Below are 18,022 nucleotides of genomic sequence, written 5' to 3'. Positions count from 1 at the left end.
ACTGAACCGATTTGTGTGAAATTTGGTACAGACATAGTTTGAAACTTGAGAAAGGACATAGGATAGTTTTTATTACAAAAAAAATAAAAATAAAATTATTCCGGACATATAGCGCCATCTATTGGTCAAATCAAAAATCTGCTGGTAGTCACTATTCCACGCGAACGAAGTTGCGGGCAAAAGCTAGTTTGTTATAAGATTACCTATGGGAGGCCTATGTTCAGCAGTGGACGTCCTATGGCTGAGATGATGATAATGATGAATTTCTTATTTCTGATGTTGGGATCTATGAAAATGGTTCTTTAAATTTAAAGAAACAAAACTCAAATAGAGAAAATGTCTGAAAATATTAAAACGCGTAGAGACAACTATTACATTTTTTTTTTTACTAGGTTCATAGTTTTTGTAATTTCCTGAAAGAAGTGCAATATGTAATGCTTTATAATAACTCTCATTCAGAGTGGTGGATGCCGACAAAGGTACAGTCGGCAGCAAAATATAGTACATTTTATTTCTAGGTCATAGCTTAAAGTAAAAAAAAAGGTGGAAAAGAAAAATAAGATATTTCTTTGATTAATGATAATTTAATTTAAAAATAATGCATGTATGGCAAAACATGTGTACATTTTTAATTTATGTTGTTATAATTTCTAAACTTCACAGTTCCTAAAATATTGGGCCGACTATTTTGCAATCTAATCATGTTAGTTTACTGTATAAACATCACAAGTCTTTTCCATATTTTTATAAAACAAAAGTATAGTTATTTTTTGTGCTCTCCGCACCTACTCAAGAAGCCCTTAAGACTTAGGTATTTTAAGACCCCTCTTCAAACAAATAAAAAAAAGATAAACCAACTTCATACCTATCGATATCCGTACTACCTATATAAATATAACTTCACAAAGTCGTATGCAAATTCATGTAGCGACTGTACATTGTACAAACAGGTGCGCAGACGCCGATCTCGGTAATCGCAGTGCAATATCTCGCAGAGTGCACTATGGCTGCGCGCATCTTAGTCGCGTCTTGCGCGCTTCTCGCGTTCTTTCACGTTGCGTGTGCGCAGGTCGGTGTTAAATTATTTTTTAATATTTTTTTTTGTGTTTTTTAGTGTTTTGTTTTTGTTTTGTTTGTGATTTTAATGGTCGGTAAGAGGTTTTATTTTTTTTATTTTTGTTGGTAAATAGAGGAGTTAATAAATGTATTTGTAAGTAATTCATTGATCAAAAATTATATAAAGAAAACTGTGTAATTCTCAGTGATGTGGTTGAATATTTTGAGAAAAATTCGTACGTTATTTTTTTTTTAGTAGGTAAATAATGAGTAAATTCAATTATTAAAAAAATCAAGGATATGTATTTTTCCGTATACGGTAGTAGTAGGTCATATAAATATTAGGTACTCATCTATCAAAATCAGCCCTCAAAAATCGGCTAAAAATTTAATTTCTTGAAAAGTTATAGAACAAGGCTATCATAAACAAATATCAATAACAACTTCTCGTTAAAACTTCGATATTAGTCAAGATAAAGGTAAATTTAACAGAATAATTTTAATAAACTACATAACAGCTTTTTACTACCACAGGTGTCGTAATTAACTTCGGTATTTCATAATTTAATGTCAATAATAAATTAGTAATAATTATTATGATTGATATTATTAAATGCAGTATAAGCTAGCTTACTATTATAATAGTATGCGATTATAGTGGAAGTCATTATCGACTTAATTGCGTCATGTTTTGTATTTCCTAAACACAAAAAACATATTTTCTTGGTAACATTTTTGAGTATATAACAACGTAATTAAGCAAAATATTATTTCGACTACCGTATTATAGAAAACTTTTGTGTAAAACTTAGTGTAACGACTGCCAAAAATGTTCAAATGACAGCCGGGACCTACAGTTTAACGTGCCCTCCGAAACAGTCATTGGTGTCAAACATATACTTAGAAAGTACGTTCAAACTTAGAAAAGTTGCATTGATACTTGCCTGACCTGGAATCGAACCCACACTCATGCTTGAGAGTTTGGTTCTTTTGCCCACTAGGCAAAGAATGCAGGTATGCTCTCAAAAGCAACGGTTTCTAATATCAAGTAGTCACTTATCATAACTCTACACCTTGACGTTTGTGCTTACCTTTATGTAAACATTCGCAAAGAATGTGTGGGAATAAGCTCTGACGGTTTTTAATCTGTCAGATAGTAGGCCTTTTTTTGTTGATGGGAAATAAAGAATAAACACACCATCTTTCATTTTATTCCAGGGCAGGGGTTTTTTTTAATTATCCGGATATAATATGGCTATTGTTCTATGTGGTTTCTAGAAGTTGAAAGTTGTGTTCTAGAAATTGAAGTAAAATCTATTTTATAAATAATAAAAACGACAGGTTCTCACTTCCACACAATAATATAATTCATCTATACCTTACTTATAATATCATCTTTCTGCCCTTACCAAATATTAATATTTCTGATGATTAAAATTAATATCAACGATAATTATGAATTATGAAGAGATTGAAATGTTTTAAGAAACGACTGATTAACAAGGCTCGCAAAAAAATAATATTACATTATTAATAAGATTTTGAGAAATAATAATCACATACTTAGGTGCAACAAAAACGCTCTAGTTACCTCACATTTTATTTCAAAATTTTACTTAAAAATATTCCAATAAAAATACTCTTTCGTTTCCCGTGACTTTTGTGTCCATGGTGACTGTATGTGTGTATGTCCTTTTAATAACTATTGAATAATACAATAAACACTTGTACAAACAAACATGATGTTACCTCGGCCATCGATTTAGAGAAAAATGTATGAGTAACAGACATCAGCTGTTTTTGTACTACGTTGTAAGTTTTACAGTGTTTAACTATTGAATTCCAGTTGAAAAGATTATTTAATATTAAAAGAGAATATAAAAGGAACTTGATTTACTTATACTTGCATAATGTTATTGGTTAAATCGCTGTGGTGTCGTAAGTAAAATCGGAAACATTATTTTTTCCTTCAGATTAAAAGCATATTTCAAATGTAATGCTGTTTTAAAATTAAGTTAGCTTTTTAAATTTCAGTAATTCTACATATTGATCACAAAAAAATACTGCATTCTGAGTAGGCACACAAATGCCTGACATCATAAAAAAAAAACAATTTTAGACCAATGAAACTTAATTGTAAAATTACGTAATCCAAAAGCTAAATTAACCAACAACAATAATTAAACTAAACGAAATGACGACAATCCATTGAACGCGTCATCCTATGGTGCATCGCTGACTTTGTGGCCCGACCTTGACAGACAATGCACTCAAATAAAGTAACGAAGTATAACTAGAGGATTAACTAATGTATGGTTTATTTGTTGTTTAATTTGTCATAATACACAATACGTTTGGTATAGAGACCAGTGGTGCAATAGTTGGGCTTATAAAATACTAGCCTTTTCCCGTGGTTTATCCCGCGTTCCATAGAACTACTGCCTGTACTCGGAAAGGTATAGCTTTTCAACACAAACATATAAATCTAATCCATTCAGTAGTTCGGAGCTTTTGAAACAATTAAAACAATTTTTCCTCTTTATTTAAATCAGAAACAAATACTTTAGAATAATCTAACTTAACGGTAAAATTACGAAAAACCATTGAAAACAACGAACACCGCTGATGACGTCACACGTCATCCTATGGTGCATCACTGACTTTGTGGCCCGACCTTGTCAGATAATGCACTCAAATAAACTAATGAAGTATGACTATTGGATTAACTATTGAGTTTAAACTAATCTATGGTTTTATTGTTGCTAGTTCAATTTGTCATAATGCACAATAATATTGGCATAGTGGATGTCACGACGCACCGGTTCGATTCCTGAACGGAAAATTATTTTCAATACTAATATCAAAATGCTGCAGAATTGGTTTGTTTGGTTGAGCGTTAATCGAATTAATTACAAACGAGTTCTTTTGAAACAATGTTTCAGTTTCAGGAAGCATTTTTAAAGTTTAGCTTTCTATAGGCGAAAGTCAATATTTTTATGAAGCTTTAACGGAATAAAAACTAATCCTTAGAACATACACTTTTATTTTGTGCAAGGAATATATCTCTTACCTCTTACTTCATACTCAGGTGAAATATCTATTCGTATCAACATTTGTAACACCGAAGGATAACCATCAGAAACGATACAGTCATCTTTCTGATGCACCGTGACTGTTGACTATTGTGCACAAACCTTGTATCTCTTTCATACAATTGCAATAAACTGCACTATACTGTTTGTTAAGATAACTCTATGTTTTACAACACTAATAAAAATAATTTAATAATTATTTATTTATTTACTCAAAAAAAAAATACAGTACAGTTCCAAAAATAGGCTAATTACCATGTTCCCGTTGTTTTACAGGAAAAGTAAGAACTAACTTTTAAATTATATAGGTACTAAATGCATTTTGAAAGTAAAGTTAACAAAAGAAGAAAAACTAGCCTCCGTCATCGGTTTCACCTGACGATATCGGGTTGCCCGGGTAACTGGGTTGAGGAGGTCAGATAAGCAGTCCTTGTAAAGCACTGGTACTCAGCTGCATCTGGTTAGACTGGAAGCCGACCCCAACATAGTTGGGAAAAGCCTCGTAATTTGATGATACCGTTATAGGCTTTCGAACACTGAAATATATTTTTTTAATCGAACGAGTCGAGACTATCAGAGATTTCAGCTTTATAATATTAGTATAATAGTTTGTTATTCTTCAATATTGTATCTCAATTAATTATCACTATCATAATGAATCAAGATCTGACTAACGTTAGCATAGTAAAGTCATGACCCAAATAGTTGGCATTCCTGAAATATTTTCAGTGGGGTCGCTTATCTAACGCACACTGGAGATAACGAGACCTTGAAGATTGTACTATTATGTCTAGGAAATATACGTAGATATTATTATAGAGCTATGTTTATTTATGTATGGGTATAGGCAGAACTAGAAATGTAGTAGTAAGTAACTTAAAACTGCTTTTAATGTGAGTTTTAGGATGGGTTGCACCAACGTATAAGTAGAGCCGTTTCACCCGCGGCTTCACCCACGTTCCGTGGGAACTACTGGCCGTAACGGGGTAAACTAAAGCCTATGTTACTCGGGAAGAGTGTAGCTTTCCAACAATGGAGAATTTTTCAAATCGATGCAGTGGTTTCGGAGCCATTAGTGCACAAACAAACAAGCAAAAAAATGGTTCGTCTTTATTATACTAGTATAGTAGAAATTTTCATTACGTTACCTTACTCAACAAAACGCTCTCTCTCAAAAAAACAAAAATAACATAAAGTAGGTAATGAAATATTTCATACCTTAGCGAGGAGGCCTATTATTGTATTACTGTGGGAACATAATCAGCTGATTTTACAGTTCTTGAATTTCAGCATTTTTGTCTAATAATGCTGTGCTGTTAACAATATGATCCGATAGTAATTAGATAGCTAGGCCACCTACCTGATAATATATTTTAGGGGAATCCCCGCTCTCTTGCAGAGACTAAAAAAAATCATATGTATAAGGAAAAAAGGGAAAATATGATGAATTGACGTAGTTAGCTAATTCTCTACGTGCCCAGTGTTCGATAAAATTATCTATCAATAAAAATCGTTCAAGTTGTTCTTCATATGAGGACATGCTTAGTTGAAAACATTGTAATTAAGTAGGTATAATCATTTTATTCAGTTTTAGATAACTAAATGTGACAATAGTTTTAGATCTGTAAATAATATGTAAGTACCTGTAGTAAAATTATGTGTACCTATTTAACAAAATTTGAAATAAAAAAACAGTTGAAAACAACATAATGTCAAACAAATTGAGAACCTCTTCCTTTCTGGTATGTCGGTTAAAATAAAACTTTTTGTCATCTGACTACCCTTTAACGACTGCCAAAGATGTAAATAAGACAGCCGGGACCCACGAATTAATCGTACCTTTCGAAATGCGGGGAAACCCGCAATATAAAGTCGGTCACCCATCCACGGACCGACCGCACCAAGTGTTGCTTAACCATAAGATCAATCAACCCGTGCTGTAGAAAAATATTACAGCAAGTGTCATCTAGTTTAAATTACCTAATAATGTTATACAAAACGTAAGCAACGCCACGGGTAACAACTATTATCATAATTATCTACTTACCTTATCCTTCAGTAGCTGAAAACAAACTAGCGTAACACGACCAAAATACTACAGTTTACACAAGAGATAAACTATGTATATTAGTTAGACGATATTACTTAACAAATCCTTGGAGATATACAAACAAACAAAATACACAATCAACTGATGTTGATAGTGTAACAAACTAAAATATTCATATACAAATAGTTACTGTTACAGCCTTTTTATCGTCCCACTGCTGGGCACAGGCCTCCTCTCACATGGAGAAGGATTGAGCATTAATCACCACGCTTGCTCAATGTGGGTTGGTGATTTCAGACTATATAGTCCAGGTTCCCTCAAGATGTTTTTCCTTCACCTTTTTATCAGCCATTGGTGTCCAAGATTTTCTTAGAAAGTGCATACAAACTTAGAAAAGTTGCATATTATTGTAAACAGATAGTACCTATACAAGCTATTATGCGCGGTTTAGCTCGCGTCCCGAGGGAACTGTTTCCCCTGCCTGGATAAAAAGTACCCGGCCTCCGACCTCAGGAGATCAGCCCTAGACCAACTGTGAATCTAATTTAATTTAAATCGGTATAAGTAAAGTTGAATTGAACGATAAAGAAAGCCCGACAAACAGAATGACAGACAGACCGAGTTTCTTTGGAATTTAAAGTATTAGTAAGGATACGCTATTTTACGCGATTTCAAAAAATAGAGTAGGTAAATATAAAATCTCAATAAATGGATTATCTATCAATGAATCAATGAATTAAACATTTCATAGGTACAAACGTTTACAATATTCAAGCAAGAAAATCATAATATTACTGAAAATAACAAAGTTGCAGTCATAACAATGATTTGCATTACTAAGCATGCATATTGCATATTTTGAATATGACTCATATTTCAGAAACGGTGTTGTAGAGATAAGAGAAAGAATTTATTACAATTGTACGCGAAAGACGTAACCCTTCTTTATTAATAGTCGGGTAATTACAGTAGGTAACTTTGTTTCATTCATGGAGTTACACTTTATAGTAGACCATCTATTTCCCCCGGCTTCTCTCGTATCTTACACGATTTACTTCCCGTACGTGGACAAAATATCCAATCCAGATTCCTACTCACAAAAAAAGAGACTCTCTAATTTACATGCACTAATATAATAAAGACGAAATCTTTTTTTGTTTCTTCGTTTGTACACAAGGCCAAATTAACCGATTTGTAAAAATACTACTGTTGGAAAGCTGCGCTATTCCTAAGTAACATATTAAGTTATATTTCATCCCAGTACCTACGTGCAGATGGAACGCGGGAAAACTGCTACAACTTTATATTTTGTCCGGCTACGGGAAGAAGTTCCCCACTGAAACAGCTATAAATAACAAACAGACACAACAGTTATCACATCGTTCAAGGTGCATCACTACGATGACGTAATTGCATCGTCACACAATGCAGTCTTCATGCCAATTTGCTATTCACTGCAAACGCTTGACAGACACCGATATAATATTTGTTTTGCTGTCTGCACTCAAATAACTGGCACTTGAAAACTATTGGCGGACTTTACATTATTTATGTTGGAGTTATTTCCGTGTAAAAGCCGGTTCAATGGTTAAGGTCATGTTTTGGCTTGCCACGGTCGGTGTTTGGATGGGTGACCGCTACTTTTACATCTCTGTATCTCGGATTAATTGGGGTATCTTCAATCCAATTTCTTTGACCTGATCATTTTGATTTTGAGTGTCATCATCTGCCTATCCTTTTCTCAACTCTTTGGAGTTGGCTTCAGTTTCAGCTGTTTTACGTGGAATGACTGCCTATCTTATCTCCCCAACTTGTAACTCTAGTTGTGAGACTTTGTGGCTTCTGACTAACCCCCTACTACAGTTTCAAATGACATCTGGGAACCACGAATTTAACTGACGCTCCCATTCACTTCACCCACAGCGGGAGTAATATTTGATGGTATACCCTTAAAGAAAAAAACTTAAATGGGTAAATACACTTCCAAGAATTATTGCTTAGTTTCATAGTGATTGGGAATTATAGTATTGGCGCGTTTCCAGTCTACAGTGCTAGGTCAAAGATCTATGTAAATGCATCACATGCAGATGGTAGTTATGTTTTGTTGCATAATTTTGTCTATATTGCGTGGTGATAAATAATAATCTATCCGTCTATAAATAAAAAATAAATAAGGAACTATGGAGATAAGATAGATTTATTTTTGGACACATGAAACTGCTCTCTATCTAGCTAGTATATTATTTAAAGTGGCAACTATCACTACCCCAATGTTTTAAAAGTTCTTAACTAAAGCAGTCCCGAACAATCAAAAGCCCGTTAAAACTAACTTGTCCACTGAAAATCATTCAATCATTCAACAACTGTGTTGGGGATGACTTCCAGTCTATCTGACACCTCTCCACCCACCCAGTTACCCTGCATTCCAATGCCCCTTTCTTATGGGAAATCATCAAATGATCACCTCCCGCTGTGGGCTAGCAGCGTGAGAGAGTGTCAGACTTACTGACTTAAGCTCATCATGTTCGTTCAGCAGCCCTTTATGTAGCAGGGCCTTTCGAACAATCCCTAGATTTGGTAAGACTGGTAGTAAGATTGTTTGGCTCCTGACTTTCCGTAAAGACCGCCGGGATACATAAAAACGTACATAATACGCGAAGGTGCTCATTACCAACAAGATGATCACCCACGGCCACTGAAAATCTGAAATTCAGCTATTCAAACTAAAACAGTGACGTCCATTCAGTACAGTAAATACTAACAGCCGTGTTTAATGGTTTCCTTTGTGACATCACGATAATAATTTCGCCATAAGATTTTTATAGCGACCTTAGTTTCGCGAGACGAGGTCAGGTGAAGGTCTGAACTGAAAATATGCAAGATATTTAGTATATTATGAGGAATTTAATGTAGCTTGTGGGATTTCATGTCGATTTGAGAACATGTTGTTATCGTGAAAATATAGGTTGATGGTGTGACAAAAAGTATCGAGGTTTTTAAAACATTGTCCTTTTCTTTTTATTGGGGTTATTTAAGTGGGTTGCCCGGGTAACTGGGTTGAGGAGGTCAGATAGGCAGTCGCTCCTTGTAAAACACTGGTACTCAGCTACATCCGGTTAGACTGGAAGCCGACCACAACATAGTAGGGAAAAGGCACGGGAGATGTTGAAGTGCAGCCTTTCATGTAAAAGGTTTAAGAAAAAACATGGTTGGTTTAGTCAGTAAAAGTCTGAACCTCCCTCACGCTGCATCCACACCATTTGAGAATTATAAAATTCAGATTAGAATATGAGTAAGAATGTGTGCAGATACCAAGCAATGTATCTTTGTAAACAAAAGCGTATTGTACATACATATAAGTAAAGAAATAAAATACCTATACATATTAATATTATGTACGTATGACTGAAACGGCAACCTTACTCCAGTTCATAATATATATGTTCATAACGATATTATAGTTATGTTTGTATTTGTTTGATGTTCCAACTGAGTGCTTTGTTTTATGAGTTTGTTCTCAATTTCATTTTAAATTCATACCAATAGAGAATATCGCCAATAAAGTGGATTGGCTGTATTCTTTATTGGTATGAATTCATCAACGCTTATTGTATTTGCAGAGCCAGATTTTTGCTTATTAAATTATCTTGTCTTATGGTTAAAAATATAATATTTCTTTAATTTACGCTTAAACTTTTTTGTATTTGTTTCACTCCTTATGTCTGCCGGGAGACTATTCAATAAATATGGTATTCTCTTTTTTTATGATCTATCACCAAATTGAAAACGGAACAGCCTCAAATCAAAAAGTATTTTTTTCATAAACCAACTTTACTTTTCGTAGATAATCATATATGTATCCAATATTCACCGTCAAATTACTTACGTTAAAGCTATTATTTAGGTATGCTCCACTAAATGTAACAAAAAACTCATTCCCATCAAAACAAAAATAAAACAGCTTACTAAACAAATTATGTAACAATAATGAATAGAACTTGAACTTACTGATAACCGTATCAGCGTAATGCTAAACCGGTGAACTGTAGAAATGATATGACTCATAACTGTGGCGTCATTAGGCTTAGAACAAAACAAAACACAAGCAACCATATCTTACTTTAAGTAACTAATTAAAGTCTTTTCTAAGTGATTCAAACAAAACAGATAGACATGTATTGCAACAAACTCCCCGTTTGTCGTGCCACTTCATCTTCCCAGCAAAACAAGTGGATTTTAGGATTGCAAATTTTCAGCCTAGTTTGACTATAGTACTGTAAAAAATTATAATGGTAAAGTACTGAGAGATTCAGTACTTATTTAAAATTAGTTCATAACAGCAATGTTATTTTGAATAGTATAAAACTTAAAACATGCTTTTTACCGGCAACTTTATTTCTGACTTTAATTCTGCAAGGTTTGTTACTGAGAATAAATAAGAATAATTGCCTTGAAATAAGCTGATAAATCAGCACGTTTCGAACGTAAAATGACAAAAGAAACCATCCAAAACGCCCACCCTTTTACATATATAAACAACATAATATACAAACAAATTACTGTATTGTTGTTTATATAAAAAACTAAGAGCACACTGCAAACTTTAAGTCGGCCGATAGTTTGTTTGGGCTCGTTAATCAGTATGAAGATGAATGGTAGTACGCACATTACAAAGATCAGGTATTTAGCCGGTATCAGACTGACTGAAAACTTTGGCCGACTGTTTAGTCGGCAGTATGTTAAATATATATTAGTGTGGGATCCGCCTTATTGCAAAACAATGAAGAGTTGACAACTTTATACTGCAGTTAAAGTTAGCTATAAAGAAACAAAAGTGCTGTGTATAATATTATAGTTACTGCTTTTGTTGATATATTGTTTTATACTTTGTTGCTTAGGACGGAAATACAGCATGACGCCAGTTGCAATAGATATTTACTTAACATGAAAGTACCGTCAGTAAGATGAAAATGGTCTTCAACTATTAATTTTGCTTACTCTGCGATTTTGACTCATCCTCCTAGACTTTTTCCCAACTATGTTGGGGTCGGCTTCCAGTCTGCCTTACTGCAATTTTGACTTTACTGAGTTAAATGAAGCAGAAAGAATGACTTCGTCTTCAAAATGAGAAAAATTTTGATGATTGCAGTTTATTTATAACAAAAATATAAAAACTTGTAAGTAGGTATATAAAAAATATTTACCTAAATTATAACTTAAACGCTTTTTATTTATTTTGACCACGGCAATGTACTTAAAATGCAGTAAGTTGCAGTTTAGATTGTATTTTTTTTATAGTTATGATGACATAAAAAGCTCACCAGCAATTTGGTACAAAAACAAAAAAAGAAAGAAAAATACAGTATCAAAAACATAACATAGAAATGCAGTAATACCCAAAGAATTTCGACTATTTCGCATACCTGGAGTTTATTTTTGACCTTGTAACTGAACTAAAAGTTTGCTTAGTGATCGTTTAATTACTCCGACTGAGATATTTAGGCAAAGAAGTCGTTAAAGTAAAAATAACACATTTTCGAGGCTGGCAATAAAAGTTTTTGCAACACTTTGTTTTGATGTTTTATTTATAGATATAAACTTAGAAATTAACTAACACAAATTTTTCGTTTGTTTCAACATAATATGCTTAGATCACGTCTAAAATAGAGATAGATACCTATACAACAATATTTTTCAGATTGCTTGTCTAAAGTGATGTTCCAATGTAAAGAGTTCTATTTCAAATATTATTATATTCGATCTGATCTTGTAACACATTCAAGATAAAACGCTATTTTTACAGTCTTCAGCATCCCCAACTAACTTGAACCACAATAAATCTAAATCATCTAAAATCCCATTCTCACTTAAGTCCATTGTCACAGACAAAGAAAGCTCTTACTGCTTACTTTGGCAGTATTTTAAATAAAAACGGACGCTTATGTTGACTAAATGACTATGTTGCTACATGAGTTTCGGATTTTATATATCACCTAAAATCCAACCAAATTGAACAGATTCATAAAGTTCTATTTCAAATTCCAGGACATTGCGGTACAAGTGTACCATCAACCGACCCAGGCCCGACAGGCTCTCGTGAACAGCTACATCGACGTCACCACACAGCTGAACTCCGTGAAGAGTCAGGTGGAACACCTGTATATCGACTTCGCTTCAAGAATGACCAACAATATGAATTCAGTCATCAAGAATATCACCAACTGTGTTGAGAGCACTAGGAGGAATTGTCATTGGGATTATTGTCATGTAAGTAGACCTACATAATACTTAATTTTGTAATCCGTGTTTCAGTAGGTTTTAGATAGGTCATAAGTGGTTAAGATGACTGCTGTGTACGGGTTTCTGTTTCGATTCCTGGAAAAATGTAATAGCCATGTGGGTTTTGAGACATTTTCACAAAGCAGCCCGTAAACTGGAAGTTGGTAGTAAATTGCCCCTGTCAATTTCATGGAAAGAGTACAGCGTAATAATTTTGTATCAGTAAAATACTTTTGATATGGATAAACGCTTAAAAAGCTGCTCTTGTTTTAGCTCAAGTTTGTTCTTCGTTGGTTCTAAAAGCTTCAGAACGTATCTTTGCTTTCAATCGGGTAAAATAATAGGCTATCTCGAATTGTATAAACCTATACTTACTTATCTACACCTCCAAGACAAAGTTCTTAGTAAGCAACATTAGTTTCCAAAACTATAATATCTATTTTTAGAGCACAACACTAGGTATTATTCCGTTCTGCCCACATACCGTCAATTCCTTGCCAATTGATATCATACCCAAAAACAGTGATGATTAACCGTATTCCTGTAATAATAGTTTACAATAATAAACGCCAGAAATGTCTGAATACTTTCCCAAAATACTATTTGACGTGATCATGTGCATGTGCATGGAGAAATGCATGTGCATCATAACATTAGGGGGAAAATATTTGAAGTACATAGTTGCAATGGTGATTCAGTAGGGCTGGCAGTTGCAATCGATATTGGTGTTTCTATTTCTAGTTATTAAAGGCAGCTGAGAAGGTTTTGATTGATAGTTCTTTGAATTAATTAAAATAGGGGTTTTTGTTAGTTAAAATGATTTTGTAGTCGGTCTTTGCTGGTTCAAGATTGGCTTTAGAAAAAATACTGATTAATATTATAGTTTGTGGGCTATCAGTATCTACTTAGTTAGAAGCCAAACAGTAGAACAGAAATGGCATTATCACAAGCTTTTATTAAAATTTAAATGTGTCCAATCGACTCCCAAAAGAGATGGTTGTTGGTCTGGAGTCTTAAAACTAATGTGATTCTTTTAGTAACTCGTCTATATCGTTTATTTACAATTTTAAACCTGGTACATTATATTTTAGTAACTAGGTACCTAATTAATTTTCGAAATTTCTAAAAAGCTTTTAAGAAAATATGAATTAAATTTGGATTTAAAATTCTATGAGTCGTGCTTAATAAGTAAGTGCTTACAAGACTTGGCAAAATTCATCGTGTGTTACAATATGAAAGCTGTATAACAGCCCTAGTACACACAGATGGGAGTGCAATTGATGCGAGTAATGCACATCGCATGCCTACACGTCGGAATGCAGCCTAGTTGTGCACCGCGGGATTTGGCAATACGTGGTGTTGTTGATAAAGGATTGCGATTTATCCTTTGTTTTATCATTATATATTTTTTAAGAAAGAGTTTCTAAAGTATGTGTTTGTCAGTGATTTTGAATTTGGTAAAGCTACCTGGTTATATGTAGTACTTATTTGGATTTATCAGTTTTATGAACCTGACTAAATGAATGGTAACGATTTCTGAAGAAATAAAATACACTTACGAAAGAGATGAGTGGTTCGCAATTCGCCTGAAGTTTTACCTATAAATAGATAATTTAAGAACTGTTTTAATATTTTGAATTTAGTGCACATATTTATAAACCATCGGGACTTATACTTACGTACTAACTATTATATAGTAATCTGTGCTTATACGTTAAACTATGGTTAGGTTGGTGCAAAATCCAAAAACTAAGAAAAGGTTTCTTTAACTAATAAGGTTAAAAATTACCTTAACTTTACCTTAAACTAAAAACATAATTTAAAAAAAACACAAAATCCACTTTGCCTGATCTGAGAATTGAAGTCAGATCCATATAGTTATCACAATGGCATTTTACTACTGAAAGCCATAATAAATACAGCATAGTAATATTAAAATGTCCCTGTAGCCGCTAGCCAAAAGCCATCACTCAAATACCTGCGTGATTCAATCTTCTAAGAAACCTAATTTAACGACACCTTACCTTGGCCGTATAAAACTATGCCGGAAGCACATAAAATTTATTAAACTATATAACTACTTTGGTTAGGTACAATTATTTCTTCATAATTATCCAGATTTCAGCGATATTATGACTACGCTTATTTCCTTGGACTTAATCTTAGTCTTAATCGTCATAGTAACAAATTTCGCATAATAGGTAAAAAACCGGCCAAGTGCGAGTCGGACTCGCGCACGAATGGTTCGATTCGAATGGCATCGGAGCAAAAATGATCAAAAAAATCGCGTTTGCTATATCGGAGCCCCCCAAAATATTGATTTTAGTCTAGTTTTCAGTACTTATTTGTTGTTGTAGCTGCAACAGAAATACATCATCTGTGACAATTTCAACTCCTCAATAGAGTCCCGTTTTACCCTTTGGGTACGGAACCCTAAAAACCATGTAGGTTATGTATGAGTGTAGGTTTCATTCAACAACTGCAACTTTCCCAAGTTTGTATGTACTTTCTTAATATGTCTTGGACACCAATGATTGTGTTTCGGAGAGCACCAAAGAGGGTCCCGGCTGTCATTTCAATATCTTTAACAGTCAGTCATTGTCCAAGATATACTTAGAAAATAAATACAAGTTACAGCCTTTTTATCGTCCCACTGCTGGGCATAGGCCTCCTCTCACACGGAGAAGGATTAAGCGTTAATCACCACGCTTGCTCAATGCGGGACCTAGAAAAAATTCATTGGTTATTGCATGACCTGGAATCGAACACACATTCATACTTGAGAGAGAGGTCGGTTCTTTACCCACTCATTTTATTTCGTGCGATGACAGACTGTTCAGTTGTACCAATAAAATATTTATAACCGTAACTAATGTTAAACATATTGTCATCATAACATAAGTAGATTAGTCCAGGTTTAACCTTGTTTTTAATGAACCAATAGTTAAATGATGCACGCGTTGTAATGACTTACACGTGGGTTTTCAGAGCTCTGCCAAGGTAGGAAATGAGATAATCAGTCGTTTGTTTACCAATGATCTATGATAGGATGTTGCATAGACTAAAGAGTACTCCTATATCCTACATGTCTTGAAATATTTTACTTCTTTTCATAATTGTGGGAAATCACCAAATTAATGATCCCGTCCGCTGTGGGTGCAGCGTGAGATACTTAGTGTCAGACTCTTACTGACTAAAACCCACCATGTTCCTTCTTAAGCTCTTTATGTACCAGGGCCGCGGTAACTCTTTCGAACAATCCAGCAGCCCAAGACACAATTCCTTCGTATTTAGAACACTTTTCTTGATAAGTAGATTAATGGACTCGAAATACTGAAATACTTTCAAACGAACTTAAAATGTTCATGAGTTTAGGCCTTTATGAAAAAAAAAACTTAAACTATTGAAACTTATATTATTATAGTAGGTAACTTAGGTAAAGTTTTTTAACCGGATTCATTATTTACTTATACTTAATACATTTTAAGATTCTATTATCTATTTTAGTGCAAAATCCGATCACTACAAAAGGCCAAGTTTGTATTTGAAATTATAGCTTCTGTATGTCAATACGTTGATTTCAGAATAATCATTGTGTTAACACATCGTAAAACTATGGCGCTAATAATATCTCACGTGTGTTTAGAATTTCACACCTACTATGCTAATGTATATAGGTCTATATGTAAGTTACATAAAGTATTTATATGTATGTAGGCAATACAGACCAGACTAATTATTACGGGTATCTTTGGACCCGGCAAATTTCTCAAAACTACAAAAAGAACTAGATAAAATAAAAATTTCTGATACTGAAACAAAGAGTACCTAGTAGAAAACATACCGGGTAGGTAAGCTTTAATAAGTTACTTTTTATTCTTATGCGAGAAAAAGCTCCGCGTTCGAATTGATATCGCCTGAAACAGTTGATATATTCATACTAATTTAAAAAAGACACAAAAGGTACCTCAGAATTAACCACAATAGGTACAAAAGTATCCCTAAAAACTATAAAATTAACTTTAATAGGTACAAAAGTATCTTTAAACTGACTTTTTACCTCACTTATGTAAACACCAGACAACTATCTACCTACCTAGGCAACGCCACATACACAAACTAGACTCACACGCATAAATTACCACAGATCATTGCACGATGATTCGTGCTAATAAATCAGTCTTTCATTATAAAAATCATGATCATTTTGTATCTACATACACATGTAGGTATAATTATTATGTGTAATCTCCACGTCAATCGCGTCAGAACACAAGTTATGCCATTTGACCGACTGCCAAAGAGTACGACGTGATGTTAGGGTGACCAAACTATTGGTTTTCAGTCCCTGTCATAAACGTAAATATGTAAATACCTAAATTATTAACTAATTTATTAGAAAAACACGGTTACGGCTTGCCAGAAGCCGGTTCACGTGACGACCAGTCTTACCGAGGGGTGTTGGGTTGCCAGGGTTGTAGAGGTCAGATAGGCAGTCGCTCCTTGTAAAAAATTGGTACTCAGCTGCATTCTGTTAAACTGAAAGCCGTCTCTAACGTACGTTGGAAAAGGCTAGGCAGATGATAATGAGTAGGTAAGTTTGGATATAGATAAGATAAAGGAATTTACTTACATAATTTGAAATAATATAATGTTGCACTTATCTCGAGTACGGCTTAACTTGAGGTTCCATTCTAAGTACGTGGAATGCAGGAAATGTAAAATATAAGCCTCCACCCAGCTATCATTGGTTTAACGTTGTCTAAGTATACTTTATATTATATTTGTCATTAAAATAGTTATATACTTGGCGCCATGATATCAATAAACCCTTAAATTCCATGATAGTACTACTTTATAATGTGTATACATTATTCTATGATAGTAAAAATGGACGTAACATTTAAAACCATCGTAGAATATAATTTTGACTAGCTAGTTCGTTTTTGTCGAAATCCTTACTAATCTTACAAATGCGAAAGTTTGGAACGCTTCTACATCAAAAGAAAAACTGATTGAAATGTCAGATATTCTAGAGCCTGAGAAAGGAGAGGCAACTTTTTATTCGGGTGCGGGAATTACTTCCCTCAGGACTGGTGAAACCACGGGGAACACATTCTCTCTATGTAAAGTTATTATGCTCCTAATTTAGAACTGTAATAAAATCCTTAAGTTTTTTACCATATAGCTTCTTAGTGAAGTCAGCCCGTTAATACAGCGATAACTTGTACTCTATAGATTATACATATCCTATCTGCTATTACCTTACCTAAAGTCTTCTTTCAATCCCAGATAGTGCAGTTTTATCTCACAAATCGCCTTTCTTGTAATTAAGTCTGTCTGCATTTGCATCCGAATTTGCAATTCTTGCATTCCTGTTCATCTAGTTTGCCTGACATTCCAGGGGTTGCTATCCTTAGATGAGCAGGATCTATTTTCTATCAGAACCGGTCCAGCAATAATTGAGGCTGGTTGCTAAGTTTTACATAAATGACAAATATATTGTCGCTTGAACTTTATAACCTTAGGGTACCCACGGTTTTTG

General features: G+C 33.9%; 1 protein-coding gene across 1 annotated transcript in view; it reads left to right on the top strand.

Annotated features, from left to right (window-relative positions):
• Positions 1-932: 932 nt before the first annotated feature.
• The window catches only part of LOC110382974 (uncharacterized), a 29,151-nt gene continuing 12,061 nt past the window's right edge, over positions 933-18,022 (top strand). The window contains exons 1-2 of the mRNA XM_021343677.3: positions 933-1,069; positions 12,244-12,465. Of these exons, the coding sequence (XP_021199352.3) occupies positions 1,004-1,069; positions 12,244-12,465 (288 nt within the window). The 5' untranslated portion in view covers positions 933-1,003. The remainder of the gene's footprint in view (positions 1,070-12,243; positions 12,466-18,022) is intronic.

The sequence above is a fragment of the Helicoverpa armigera genome, chromosome 14 (assembly GCF_030705265.1).
Source record: "Helicoverpa armigera isolate CAAS_96S chromosome 14, ASM3070526v1, whole genome shotgun sequence".
Classification (NCBI taxonomy): Eukaryota; Metazoa; Arthropoda; class Insecta; order Lepidoptera; family Noctuidae; genus Helicoverpa; species Helicoverpa armigera.
Note: the sequence above shows the minus strand (reverse complement) of the source record. Positions and strands in the feature narration are given on the sequence as shown.